Genomic DNA, 14619 nt, shown 5'->3' on the forward strand with positions numbered 1-14619 from the left:
ATCCTTGGGCTTCCAGCAACACTATTTGAAAACCACTACCCAAGACCACTTCTATTCAATAGGCTTTTCTGCTCCTTCATGGATTCATCCCCATAGCCCAGGCCACGGAGCCCACTGAGGCCAGCAGCTCCTGCCAACCCACTCCAGGTAGCTATGGAAGACTTAAGCTCAGATCTTCTTTATTCCCAGATCCTCACATCAGAACTCAAAGTCTCTGCTAAGTGTAGATTCCAACCAGCAAGGTGACCTTGAGCAAGCTTCTTCCCCAGGCCTCCAGACTTCGTCTGCAAAACTAAGCTGACAATGATAACTCACCTTTGGAAGCCAAGAGACTGGGCCAGAACCTTTTAAGAAAATTAAGACGAGCCAGTGTACATTAAACACCTACATGAGAAGATAATTTTGCAATTTCGGTCATCACTGCTTCGACTGTCCTCACTTGACCAGTGAGAAAACAGAGGCCGAGAGAGAAGTGACTGACCAAGGACATACAGCAAGGTAGGGAAGTGCAGAGCCGAGGCTGGGCCCTTAGAACTATGCCTCTTGCTGCTCACGACAAGCACACCAGCCAAACCCATAGAAGGAGCCTGCTCTGTGGCTTCTGGTGTGACCTCCCCAACCCCTCTATTATTCTCATATTTTTTTACAAATGAGGAAACCGAGGTTCAGAAGTACTAAGTCACCTGCCTACGGCCACCCAGGCATTCGCGTTGGAGCCGGGGATCCGGGTGTATGTGATTCCAGGTTCACATCTCTTTCCAGTCCATCATGCAGCCTCCGGAACTCCCACCTAGCACTGGGAGACTGGGCTTCTCCAAACCTGTCCCAAGCTTAGGCTGGTTTAAAGCAGCAAAAAGTTCCTCCTGCAGCCTCCACCTGAGCACCTGCCTGTCATCAGCACACCTTGAGGAGCCTCCGGGTTGCCAAGGACAAGTAGCTGCAAATGCCTCGGCCCCAAGTTGTCCTCTGCTTTTTCCAAGTTATGCTCCTCCTTGGAAGAGAGAGGAGGACGGCTCTCCTTGCTTCCAGGCGGTTGGCAGAACAGCGGCTGCTGCTGCTCCTGCCTGCTGCCTGGCTGATGGAGAGATTATTTCTAAGCCCTTCCCATTCTCCACCGCCCCCCCTTCTCTTGCAGGACCACACTGGCTGTCCCTGTGGGACTCAGAGTGCAGAGCCCGCAGCTGAAGCAGGACAGCTGGCACAGCTCTCTCCTAGCAGGAACCCCTCAGACCCTCACCTCTCATGGGGTAAGGGACTTCTTGGGTCCTTTTAAAAATTCCACCCCACTCCCCCAGGGCTATTCGGCAGCTGCTGGAGAGAGAGATGCAGAATGAATGGACTTTGGGTTTCTGGACGAGGCAAGAAAAGAAAGATTGGAAACTAACTCTGCCAGAAACTGCTGTGTTTGGGATTTTTCCCCTTCATCTCCACCACAAACCTGTCTCTTCCTGGGGCATCGAAACATGGGCTCCCCTTGCCCAGCAAAGAAACAGCTGGAAACGGGCTCCCTGAGACAGGAGGGTGAGTTAAACTTCAGGGGAAGAAGTTAGTGTTTGCTGCAGGGGTGGGGGTTTGCAGGACACTGTGAGGCATCCTTGGCCTAAGTGCTGTTTTAGTGACTACCTTTTAATGCTCTGGAAGGAGCTTCGTGTGCCGACTGTTTTGGGGGGCACTGGATTGCAAAAGTTGGGGTTGTGCAGTGAATGCAGAAAGGGCAGCTCTTTGGGTTCTAGAAGGAGCCCCAGGCTGGGAGACAGAGTCCTGAGTTGGAATCGGATTCGCTGTGTGACCTTGGATGAGTCACTTCAGCTCTCTGGGTCTTGTTTTTTTGCAGTCAGAAAATGAGAATGCTTGGGAACAGCTCCCTGAATTTCCGAATACTCTTCTCTTTGCAGGCTGCTCATCTTCCTCTGGCCATACGTTGTAAACGAAGTAATACATGCAGAATAACAGAATGTTGTGTGGGGAGCAAGTGTGAAATGCATAGGCTGTGATTCAACTCTTCGCTGTCTGCCGGAATCCAACTGGCTCGAAAACTGAGAGGAAGTTTTATTTCCATCCAGCTGCCGTGTGTTTCTCTTGATTGGAGTGCATTTCGGAATGTAAGGTTATAGATGCTCTGGAAACAGCTCTGGCTACAATGAATAGCATAGGAAATGGTTGCAGGATGCTGAAGATGAGAACTGTTGTGGAGGTGATTTTTCAAACACATGGGCTAAATCTAAAACCCTGTTCTAAGTCGAGTGCCCCAAATAGGTCTGAAATGGAGAGAGCATTAGAGGCCCCTTCATTTTGCAGATGGCAAGATTGAGGCCCAGAGAGGGGGAGTAACTGGCTCAAGGTCACACAGCAAGGGTGGCTGAGACAAGCACCCGATGAACGTGGAAGAGCACTGTCACAGATAATAAAGTCCTCCGAATGAGAAAGTAAATAGGAGGGATGAGGGGTCATTGTGGAGCTTCTCCTGAGAGCCGGATGCCATGCTAAGCATGGTCACATTCCTCCTTACTTAATCTTCCCATGCCTCTGTTTCTTCACCTGTAAAATGGAGATCCTAACGTCTACCGCACGGAGTTGCCGAGAAATGTTAATATAAGGAAGCATAAAGATGGGTGCCTGGCGCATTGGGACCATCTAGAAGTGTTCTTAAAATATACTTTATGTATCTTACTGCACGTAACCCTCACTGTGCTCCATGAGGTGGGCACTCGAACTAATCCAGCTGTATAGATGAAGCAAAGGGCTTAGAGAGGCTGAGTAATCCACCTGTGGTGGCAGTGACCTTGAGGACCCCTTACACTCTTAAGCTCTATTTTTACCAACTGGACCTTGCAAGGTTAGTACGAGTCTTGTCATGAAATGAACAGTGCTAGATCAGAGCAGTTAAGGCACATGCCCAAGACCACACAGCCTGAAAGTGGCACAGCTCTGACTTGTCCAGCTCAGGACTGAGCTCCCCAAGACCCAGTCCACAAGGAGATTCTTCTGAGGTTTAAGTGTGTGCTCCATCAGGAAGCGATGTCATTGTCTTCTTTTGTTCACTGACAGGTCCCAAGTATATAGTAGATGCCCAATAAAGCTGTATGGGATGGAAGATTAAAAGAATGAATAATGCAGATACAGTTGCAGGAAAGCAAGCACGACACCTAGGACTCTGCCCCGAGACTGATTTCTCCCGTTTTCTTGTTCTTTTCCCTTGGGTGCCAGGACATCTTCGGCGATGGCCATGCCTTCCAGAGTCAGGGGCCTGCATCCCAGACACTATCATTTTGGCTCCTGCAGCCCTTTGAGTCATCTCTTGCCTGGCTCCGTGGAGCCACCGTCCATCAAGGGCCTTTACTACCGCAGGGCCCGGAAGGTGGACGCGCTGGATGCCTCCCCGGCGGCAGACCTGAAGAAGGAGATCCTGGTGAATGTGGGGGGCAGGAGGTATGTCCTTCCCTGGAGCACGCTGGACGAGTTTCCCCTGAGCCGCTTGAGCAAGCTCAAGTTCTGCCGGAACCACGAGGAGATCGCCCAGCTCTGCGACGATTATGATGAGGACAACCAGGAATTCTTCTTCGACAGGAGCCCCAGCGCTTTCGGGATGATCGTGAGCTTCCTGGCGGCCGGCAAGCTGGCCCTGCTGCGGGAGATGTGCGTGCTGTCCTTCCAAGAGGAGCTGACCTACTGGGGGATCGAAGAAGCCAACCTGGAGAGATGCTGCTGGCGGAAACTGATGACGAAGCTGGAAGAGCTGGCCGAGCTGCGCAGGGAGGAGGCCCTGCTGCAACGGAGGGAGGCGTGCGGCCCTGCCGTGGACACCTCCCGCTGCGGGCTCTTCATGAACTGGCTGCGGGAGACGGTGGAAAACCCGCAGTCGGGGCTGCCCGGGAAGGTCTTTGCTTGTCTGTCCATCCTCTTTGTGGCCACCACAGCGGTCAGCCTGTGTGTCAGCACCATGCCCGACATGAGGGCCGAGGAGGACAAGGTGAGTGGCTTCTGACCAGGGTCCATTTCTCCATCAAGCACAGTGCCCAGGGCCCACGAGATTTAAGGCCCATGAAAATATTTTAAGGTCATTTAAAACAAGAGGAAAAAAAAAATGCATGTTATCCAGCATGGAGCATATTCATTTGTAGGTCAATGCAGTCATAAAAAGATAATTTTTAATGTATTTTTTGGAGGAAGAGGCCCACGAAGGCAAAAGTACCTTGGACCCGTGAAAGTCACAAGGTGGCCCTGCCTCTGATAGTGAACCTCGGACATTGACAAAGCCACCCTTGGCCTTCGCGGGCCAGGCAGGTCCAGCCTCACTGCTCCTGGCTCTGTGACCTCTGGCAAACTGCTTCGTTTCTCTGAACCTCGGTTTCCTCCTCCATAAAGTGCGTAATATTTTTATGAAGTTTCACACATTCCATGCATTTGCCATGCATTTATTGAGCAGCTACTCTGTGCCGCGTACTATGCCCGGCCAGAAGTCCCTGCCTTCTTGAACCAGCCTTCGGTGGGCATCCCGGCTCTGTTTTCAAATGAAGAGACTGAGGCACAGGGCATTTGGCTTCCTCAGAGTTGGAGTGAATATGCTGATAGTGGCAGAAATACTCATTCCTCAGTTTCTCTGCTTTTTACTTCGCTCCTGAGCTTCTCGGACAGACTCACTGGAACTGAGAGATGAGTTAACTTCCAAGTGACTGCCACAGAAGGCAAGAGTAAAAAGCTTTCTGGCCTACTCTGCACTCTCTTTCCAGGGAGCTGTGGGGATCCCAAGAGCCCCCAGGGGGTCAGATAGTCTGAGAAATGAGATAAGAACCTAATATTTTGTTGGGAAGGTTATTGGAGAGATTCAAACTAGGTTGAACTGGGTTGTTTCCTAGTTTTAAATGTCGCTCCTGCCCTGCTCTATACTCCTCTATGTCTCCCCATCACCCTAACTTAGAGAACTTACATTATAGTAGGTGGAGGGGCCCATAAACGAAACGCATAGGTAAGACACTGCGCACTGTTTGTGGCCTATAACCATTGTCAGTCGATATAAATTCCCTCCCCTTAAAGATATATTCCAGGGCAATAAGGTAGGATCAGAGAACTTTCCAGATAGAGAGGACTTAGGATGGAGAACCAGTCCATTCCTCACAAAGAATAGGCTCTCACTGATTATTTGTTGAATAAAATGCATCTTGTCCCGCCTATAAATGTTTTGTCCTAAAGCAAACCAACCAAAATGTTTCAACTTTAACCAGCTTTTTTCCCCGTAGAGGACTGTAGCTCCAATCGTAGGCATTTTTTTCATTCTTTAGCATGATATCATGTGATTTAAAAACCTGCTCATTCACAGAAATATTTCCATATGGACGCGGCTGTAAAAAGATTAAGACAAAATAAGTGGCCTCTGTCCTCCAGCCCCCAAGGGTGCCCTTGATCCCAGTTTCTGAGGAAGGACGCCTGGATTTCCACCAGCTTGTTCCTCTTAGAGATTTTCAGGGAACCGGGATTTAGACCGTGCAGAGGGGCAAGTTCTTTTCAAAGCCTAATGCTTTGAAAATTACCTAGGGTATGAACCCATGCTTGGCTTAATGGAAACTCAGAAAATCAAATTAGAGGTGGGCAGGAGGCCCGCCGAACCGCGTAGCCCCAAGCGTGAGCGGAGGAATCAGGCTGCCGTTCTTGTTCCGGGGGTGAGAGGGCCGTAGTGCCTTTCTGTGTGCTGCCCCGAGAGAGGCTGTGGCCCTCATGACAAGTGTCTATTTCCCGGTCTCACTAATAATAGTAATTGAGAGAGCCAGGAAGCTGAGGACCGGGCTGTCTTTGTTCTTTCAAGACCATGTCCTTACATTTACACAAAAAGATGATGTGTCTCCCACCACACGTTTGCCCTCAGGAATGTCAGTCTGAGGGCAGTGATTCAGTGAGCTGGCCATGGGCGCTGGTCTCGGCTGGCTGCTTCTGGGGGCAGGCCTTGCTGGGAGGGGTGGGGGCCCAAGTCATCCTGTGAGGCCCTGGCAGTATTCACTCATAAGTTAATGCCACCTGCAGGGGCAAACACACCTGGGATATGACCCACAGAAGCCTTCCATCAGACACAGGAGCGATGTAATGCTGAGTTGGAGAATTAGAAGACCCCAGAGAAAGCAGTCTTCCTTTTCTTTTTTCTTCTAACTTCTCCCAGCAACATATCTTGGAGTAAAGTTGGTGATCAGGGTGAAAGGTCTGTGTCAAGGTTATAAATTAAAAGGGAGGGAGAAGGAAGCCATATAGACAGAAAGGACCAAGCCAAGTACCTGAGCACCCCCAGAAGCATTGAGACTTTGCCGGATTTTTTGGAGGAGCCCATCCACGATGGGATGAAAGAATGATGCTTATGAAGCGGCCCTCATGAGGCTGGCTGGCATTTGACAGAACGGACTGGATCCTTGTAGCTTTGGAAAGTAGATACCCCATTTTACAGATGAGGACACTGAAGCTCAGAGAAGTTTGATCACTTTCTTAAGCTCACAGTATGTAGAGGGGCCAGGTTTTGCGTTCACCTCGGCTTGGCTCTAAAAATGTCTTCCAACGCTGAGCCACTCCACATGTGGTCCAGACACTCGGCCTCGGTGACACTTAGTGTTTCTGAGGCAGCTAGACTCTGTGAACTGCTTCTCTGTCCAGTATGATGCTTCAGACTGCAGATGTTCTGGGTATGAATCTTGGCCTTACCCAGTTATGAACTCATTGATCTCAGGAAAGTCAACCTCTTTGGGCCTCAGTTGCCTTATCTGTAAAATGGGGATGCTGTTAGCCCTTTCCAGTGAAGATTAAACGAGTCATTCTTGTAAGTAGTTAGAACAATAGTGACACAAAAAAGTGCTCAATAAATGTAATCATCTTCATCATCATTATCCACTCATTAGGTACTTGTTAACAGGAAATTACAACATTTATTTTTTCATTCCTTTGACAATAGTTAAGTATTTCTTCTAGGTATATTCTTCTAGGTGTTGGATATAAAAGGAGACAAATTTCTTACCTTTTTACAACTTATGTTCCCATCATCCGTACTCTATTTTTAAAAATTGAGGTGAAATTCTCATAACATAAAATTAACCATCTTAAAGTGAGCAATCAGTTCAGTGGCAACTTACTAGAGTCACAGTGTTGAGCAGCCAACACCTCTATCAAGTTCCAAAGCATTTTCACCACTCCAAAATAAACCCCAAGCCCATTAGGCAGTCACTCCCCATCTCTCCCCCCCCCAGCCCCTGGCAACCACCAATCTGCTTTCTGTCTCCACAGATTTCCCTACATCAGACATTTCATATAAATGGAATCGTACCATACGTGGTCCCTTGTGTCTGGCTTCTCTCACTCAGCATAGTGTTTTCAAGGTTTATCTGTGTCGTAGTGTGTGTCAGCACTTCATTCCCTTTTGCAGCTGAATAATATTCCACTGTCTGATATGCCACCATTTGTTCACCAACCCATCTGATGGTGAATGCTGCCATTTCCCAGGTTCTTTGCTTCCCTCCGCCCAAGTCTTCTGCCAAGTTTGTCAGCCCTGCCATTCATCCCTCGCGCCCTTCCACACAGCCTCAGTCCTTGCCGGCAGCTCTGCTGCTGAGAATACCTTCCCTCCCACTGGGGGAGGCTGAAAGTCACGGCCAGCTGTAGCTGAACACTCACGCCTCCTCTCTTTCTCGCTCTTTCCTGTTACTGAGCTATCCTAATGGCTTCAGACAGACAGTACCTCATCATGGAAAGGAGCCAGAATCTCTATTTTGCTAGTCCTGGGTTCGAATCTCAGCTGTGGTGCTCCCTGGCTCTGTCCTTGGATGAGTCACACTATTTCTCTGTGCCTCTGTTTCCTATAAAAGCGGATAATGATAACACCTGCTCAGAGGGTGGCAATAGGGCTGAATGATCCTATTTATCATGTGCCGACACAGAGTGAACACTCACTGTTTTTATCTACCCTTTGGGACTCAGCTCACACCCCTTCCACCTGCTCATCTGCTTTGCTCATCGACTTTCCCTTCAGCTCCATGGAACCCAAATGGCAGTAGCAAAGTCAGAGTCCAGTCGGCTCAAATGTCTTCTCTGTTCGTTTCCAGGAACAATGCCCTCCTTATGTGGGTGCAACTCAACTTTTGGGCTGTAATTTCCACCTCCCCACCTTTGATAAAAAGCCTGGTGCTGGAGCCAGCTTCTCCTCCTCTCCTGTCCTTTCTTTGGATCACGAATCAGCTTCATAAAGAGCTGTCCGCTCTTTGTAGCTTCCCTGTGTTCGGTGACATTTGGTAATTGCTCTAGGGAGTTCGTCTTAACCTGTTTTTTTTGTTTTTTTTTTAAATTTTTGTTTTTTTCTCCTGCCGGCTGAGTCTGCCTATTTTCCAACCAATAAGAAGTGTTCCCCACTTCCTGGATGGGGCCCACTTTTCCTGAGTCTGTGTAGTTCACGCTGTTCCTCCTGCCTAGTCATGCTCCCTTCGCCTCCGTGCCTAGTTCCTAGCCGCATCTGCTTAGCCCCAACACTCTCAGAGCCCCTGTGTCCCAGCGTTGGGGAGTTGGGGCAGCTGGGAAGAGGGCGTGCAGGGGAGGGAGAAGACCTGGGGCGGAGGGACTACAGCTCAAGGTGAAGGGGGAGTAGGGAGAGAGTTGTAGAAGGGGTGTAAAGGAGGGGAGAGATGGCAGAGAGGAGGGGGAAGCCAGGGAGAGGAATGAGTCAGCAGGGCCAGGCCCCAAAGAGTCTCAGAGGAAGCTGCCGGGACCTGCGGCCAGAGCCAGAGGCACAAATGAGGAAGATCACAGGCAGGAGAGGGGTGGGGGGAGAGAGGGAGGCCCCAGCTGCTGAATGGAGCAATGGGACCAGCACTGAGCTAAAGAGGAGGTGAGAAGTGGCTGAATCTGGCCATATTCCCAAGGGGGAGTTGGCAGGCTTTGACGTGAGAGAGAGAAGGGTGTGAGAAAAGCTCCAAGGTCAAGAATTCGGCCCTGAATCCCTCCCACATGGAAGTTCTAAAACTGGCCCTTACTGAACCTGCGGCGGTCTGCCGGGCAGCCTGTCCAGATGGACAGTGACTTTGCCCTCAAGGACAGTGACTTTGCCCTCGGAAAGCCCTGCCTGCCCTCTTACCCCAGAGCCTTTCAAAGCCGCTCTGCTCTGCAGCTTTGGAAAGGGAGTCGGGGCAAGGCTGCGGGACCGGCACTCACGCATCCGCAGCCGGGACTGACTCAGCCCCTTCACACTCAGACCCTGGTTTCTTTTTGGCTAAGATATAAATCACGCACTCAAATATTCACCCTCTTAAAGTGCACAAATCAATGGGTTTTAGTATAGAGTTGTGCGGTCATTACCACTATCTAATTTGAGAACAATTTTATCACCCCAAAAAGAAACTGTGAACATGTTACCAGCTCCTCCCCATTGCCCCCACTCCCCTCAGCCCGAGGCAACCATGAATATATTTTCTGTCTCCACGGGTTTGCCCTTTCTGGACACTTCATATAAATGGAATGATACAATATCTGCACTTTTGTGTCTCGCTTCTTTCACTAAGCATAAAGTTTTCATGGTTCATCCATGTCAAAGCACGAATCAGTACTTCATCCTTTTTTATGGCTGAGTAATATTTCATTGTACAGATAGAGCACATTTTGTTGATCCATTCATCAGGTGATGGGCATTTAGGTTGTTTCCAGTTTTTGGCTGCCATGGACATTTGTGTACAAGTTTTGGTGTGGACGCCTGTTTTCAATTCCTCTGGTATATGTCTCGGAGTGGAAGTGCTGGATTAGATAGCAAATGTATGCTTAACTTTTTGAGGGACCGCCAACCTGCTTTTCACAACCGTTGTACCATTTTACATTCCTGCTCGCAATGTTTGCGGGTTCTAATTTCTCCACATTCTTGCCAACCCTTGTTATTTTTTGTCCTTAGAATCATAGTTATACTAGTGAGTGTGGATTGGTATCTTATTGTGGTTTTGATTTCTGACCTTTTTTATTTTCAACTCTTCATGATGGAAAATTTCAGGCACTTACAAGGTAAACAGAATAATATAATGCACCCCAAGTCCCCACAACTCTCCACATCCGCCATTCTTATTCTTTCTCTCTCCCCCTACCTATCCCCAGTTGCTTATTATCATTCATTTTATGTTTTACAGTTTTATAGGTAAAATTTGTATACATTGAAATGCACCAATCTTACCCGTCCAGTTTAAAATGGGATATCCGCATCATCCCCCCAAATTCTCTCATGTCCTTTCACAGTCGATCCCTACCCACCCAGAGGCGGCCGCTGTTTTGGTGATGTTGCTCAGCCCAGGGGAGTTTTGCCCGTTCTTGAACGTCACATAAACGGAGACATCCACTAGCCTTATCTTGCCCACATTCTGTCTGTTAGATTCATCCATGTGGTTGCATCGCTCACACCCCAGCTTTCCTAGGCTGACTCATGTACGAAGGAACCAGAATATACATTTTCACTGGCGACATGAAGATGACCAGCACTCTATTTTGCCCAGGACTAAGGGGGTCATGGTGACCTGAGACTTTCCATGCTCAAACCTAGAAGGTTCTGGGCAAACAAGAATGAGTGGTTCGCTCCACTTACAAAAAACAACCAGAAACTTTATGAGCGAGAGAAAAAGTAACTTTTTTCTTTCCTTTCTATTTTCTTCAAATATTGGCTGGCCTTGGAATTATTTCCTTAGCGTGAGCCCCACGAATCCCCACCACCCCGACACTGGCTGCTAACGGGGCATTTCCCTGAGGCCCAGTGCTGGGAAGCTGCTTTAAGGATGTGGAGCGGAGCAGCAGTGCCTGGGGGTGGTGGGGGGGGAGGTGGCAGGACACGGGGCAGAGCTTGCTGCAGCGCAGGGAGGCGGCGGCTTGCCAGGGCCAGGCCCAGGCCCCAGGAAGGAGGTAGGTGGTGCATGATTTGAATATCCAAAAGCCAGCACTGGAGGCAAAGGAAGGACCCACAGAGCTTTCTCCACCTCTCAGGAGTCACCTTCCTGAGATTTGGGGTCACTAGTCTAGAATGGTTATGCTCAGCTATAAGTGTCTCCTAAGCCGGAAGGAAAACTCCCAGAATGTTAGAGATGAAAGAGGCTTTGTAGGGAAGAATCCGGGCCAGATTCAGAAAAACTTCCAGGTGCCTCTGACTCAACAAGGGTTTTTGCCAAAATGCAGGTCCCTGGGCGCTACTCCAAGGTTTTGATTTTGTGATGGGGGCCCAAGATTCTGTATTTGTAATGAGCATCCTGGGAGAGTCTGATGCAGGAGATTCTGAATCAGCTTTGAGAAATACTGATACTGTTCCAATCTCTTTATTGGAAACTGAAGCACAGAGAGGGGCAGTAACCACTGCTTGGTCACACAGCAAATTTGTAGCAGGATTGGGGAACTGGAATCCCAAATTCCCGAGACCTCCAGGATCCTGAAGTAAACCCGGGCAGTCATGGCACAGACCTCCCAGTGTGTTGGAGAATTTCCTTAGCTTCCTATAAAGTCCAGTGGTAACAGAAGGATATTGTCACCCTTAAACTGACCAGGCAGACTATGTCTGTGATCAGTCAATCATCTCATAAAGATAGCTACACTGTACCATGTGCCTACAGGTCCTGCAGCCTGCTAGCTAGTTTACATGTTTGGTCTCTATTCATCAAAACAACTTCCAGGGTATAGAACTGAAAGTCCAGAGGGACCAAATGGGATGCCTGCAGAAGTGGAAGTGTGGAATTTGAGCCTGTGGAATTTGAGATGCTCTGGACTCCATGCCCTCAACAGGACTCCCACAGTCTCCCACCCTTGGTAGCCCAGATACAAGTTAAGAGAGAAAGCTGCCCAGCCCTGGACAGGCAAACAGAGATCAGGACAGACCAGCAGCCAGACATAAAGGACATTTCAATTTAGTATTCCTGTGGGCTCAGGCACTGGAAATAATTTCTTTTTCCACTTCAGAGCCTTTTAATCCAAAGAAAACTGCAGTTGTCAACATTTTGCTTTTTACTGAGGCAACTGGCTTCAGTCATTCATTTACTCATCCATCGTATATATACTATTTTCAACTCTGATTCCACATTAGAATCATTTATGGGATTCTAAAAAATTCTACTGCTCAGGCTCAAACCTAAATCAATTAAATTAGAATCTCTGAGGTCCCAGCCCAGACATCGGGATTTTTTTTCAAAGCACCCCCAACTTCCACCTGCCCCAGGTGATTCTGATGTGCAACCAAGGCTACGAACCACTACACTGGACCAGTGCTTCTCAAATTTGTTAAAATGTAGATTCTGATTCTTTGGGGATGCAGTAGGGCCCAAGATTCTGTGTTTCTAACAAGCTCCCAGGAGGAGGTGCTGTTTCTGGCTCGAGGACCACACTTGGAGTAGCAGAGGGGCTGGTAGGAGAGGCAAGGTGTGTGAATGACACAAAAATGAATCCACGACAGCCCCCACGTAGCTGGAATCTCCCAGAGAAACAGACCCTGTATGAACAGTTGCAATCCATGTCACAGGACCATTCTAAGGATGTGGGAGCTCTCTCTGCCCCACGAGCCTCCAAGCCCCCAGAAATGATATCTGCTTCTCTAGTGCTTTACCCCCAGAGCCTAGCTCGGATCCTGGCACAAGGCGAACCCTCCATACATTTTTGTTGGAGGAATGAATGAGAGATGGCAGGCGAAGAAGTTACAAAACAGAGTACGGTGGCTGAGAGATCGTCTACTATGTATGTGAGCTCAGGCAAGTCATTTCACTGCCAGAAACATGTCCTGGGCCATAAAGTAAAGTCGTAATGCCTGCGTCACTGTGGGGCTTAGGTGACAACACTAGAACAGTGTCTGGTAATCAAGAGAAGCTTATATTGGAAAAGGTGAAGTTTGGCTTCTATAACAAAGAAGCTCCAAGACAGAATGGGTTTAAACAAAATAGAAGTCGATTTCTCTCACAAAGAGCAATCAAGGTGATGGGTAGCTCTCATTCTGAGACCCGGATTTTTTTCACCTCGATGCCTCATTTTCCACTGCAGCATTGGTCTAATCTGCTGGTTCTAAGCTAGGTTGCAGGGCCAAGAGAATTGTCCCAGCTCCCAGGGAGGGTGTGCAGAAATTCACACCAACATCTTAATTCCTGGCATATATCACTTCTATTTACATCCCACAGGCGGGGACTTAATTATTTAGCCACATCTACCTGCAAGGGAAACTAGAAAGGTGGTCTCTGATCTAGCTAACCAGCCACGTGCCCAATCACAATTTGACAGCTATGTAAAAAGGGGATTTTGGTGGACAACTAACAGTCTACAGCACAGCTCAATCAATGTAGATAGATAATATATAGAATGCATTGAATTTTTGTATATGGAATCTACGTATATGGAATTTATATCTATATCAATATCGATTCCCTATATCCCTATATCAATATTGATATCTATATCAATCTAGAAATATGGAATCTCTTTTCCGCATGGATATTTCCCCCCAGCGCTGTTGCCCCTCCACTCACCACCCTGCGTTTTGTTGCCTCTTTAGGGTGAGTGCTCTCAGAAGTGCTACTACATTTTCATCGTGGAGACCGTCTGCGTAGCCTGGTTTTCCCTAGAGTTCTGCCTGCGGTTTGTCCAGGCCCGGAACAAGTGCCAGTTCTTCCAAGGCCCCCTGAACATCATCGACATCCTAGCCATCTCCCCCTACTACGTGTCCCTGGCGGTGTCCGAGGAACCCCAGGAGGACAGCGAGAGGCAGGGCAGCAGCTCCTACCTGGAGAAGGTAGGGCTGGCACTGCGCGTGCTACGGGCACTGCGCATCCTCTACGTCATGCGCCTGGCCCGCCACTCGCTGGGGCTGCAGACGCTGGGCCTCACGGTGCGCCGCTGCACGCGGGAGTTCGGCCTGCTCCTCCTCTTCCTCTGCGTGGCCATCACCCTCTTCTCCCCTCTGGTCTATGTGGCCGAGAATGAGTCTGGCCGGGTCCTGGAGTTCACCAGCATCCCGGCCTCCTACTGGTGGGCGGTCATCTCCATGACGACAGTGGGCTACGGCGACATGGTGCCGCGCAGTGTGCCGGGCCAGGTGGTGGCCCTCAGCAGCATCCTGAGTGGGATCCTCATCATGGCCTTCCCAGCCACATCCATCTTCCACACCTTCTCACACTCCTACCTGGAGCTCAAGAAGGAGCAGGAGCAGCTCCAGACCCGCCTCCGCCGCCTGCAAAACTCTACCACTGCCAGTGAACGTGAACTTCTGAAAGACGTGGATGACCTGATTCTGGAGGGACCCACCTCGCCCATCAAATACATTTAACTAAAAACCTCTCATGAATATGCTGGGACTTCAACCCATCACCCTTGGCTAATATGGGCTCAAGAACACCAGGCATAGATAAAATGGTGGTATGCTTCCAGAGCTCAGGGAGTACTTCCAAAGCTAGGAGGAGCTCAAGGCCAAAGACATGGGTCGCTGTGATTCTTGACTGGCCATGACAATCCGGGCTGACCTTATCGATGTCACTTGGCTTTTTCCTCTCTCCCTGCCCATCACTGAGCACATCCAGTTTTGCTGGGTTAAGTCAGTCTTTCTTATTTCCTTCCCAGCAGAGTCTTTAATACCCCAAGCTCGAGCTGGGTCCCAGATGTCCGCAGAACCAAGCCTAC

At 49.2% G+C, this 14619-nt stretch overlaps 1 protein-coding gene across 1 annotated transcript; it reads left to right on the forward strand.

Annotated features, from left to right (window-relative positions):
* The first annotated feature begins 3110 nt into the window (after window positions 1-3110).
* Window positions 3111-14269, forward strand: KCNG4 (potassium voltage-gated channel modifier subfamily G member 4). The gene is made up of 2 exons (XM_039888516.1): window positions 3111-3970; window positions 13499-14269. Exons 1-2 carry the CDS (start codon window positions 3221-3223, stop codon window positions 14267-14269), a joined length of 1521 nt encoding a protein of 506 aa, XP_039744450.1. The 5' UTR covers window positions 3111-3220.
* The last annotated feature ends 350 nt before the right edge of the window (window positions 14270-14619 follow it).

The sequence above is a fragment of the Pteropus medius genome, unplaced genomic scaffold (assembly GCF_902729225.1).
Source record: "Pteropus medius unplaced genomic scaffold, Ma_sr-lr_union100, whole genome shotgun sequence".
Classification (NCBI taxonomy): Eukaryota; Metazoa; Chordata; class Mammalia; order Chiroptera; family Pteropodidae; genus Pteropus; species Pteropus medius.

Coding starts and splice junctions, on each gene's coding strand:
- KCNG4 (XM_039888516.1), top strand. CDS start 3,221: ATGGCCATGCCTTCCAGAGTCAGGGGCCTGCATCCCAGACACTATCAT. Junction 3,971..13,498: donor TGAGGGCCGAGGAGGACAAG/GTGAGTGGCTTC, acceptor TTGCCTCTTTAG/GGTGAGTGCTCTCAGAAGTG.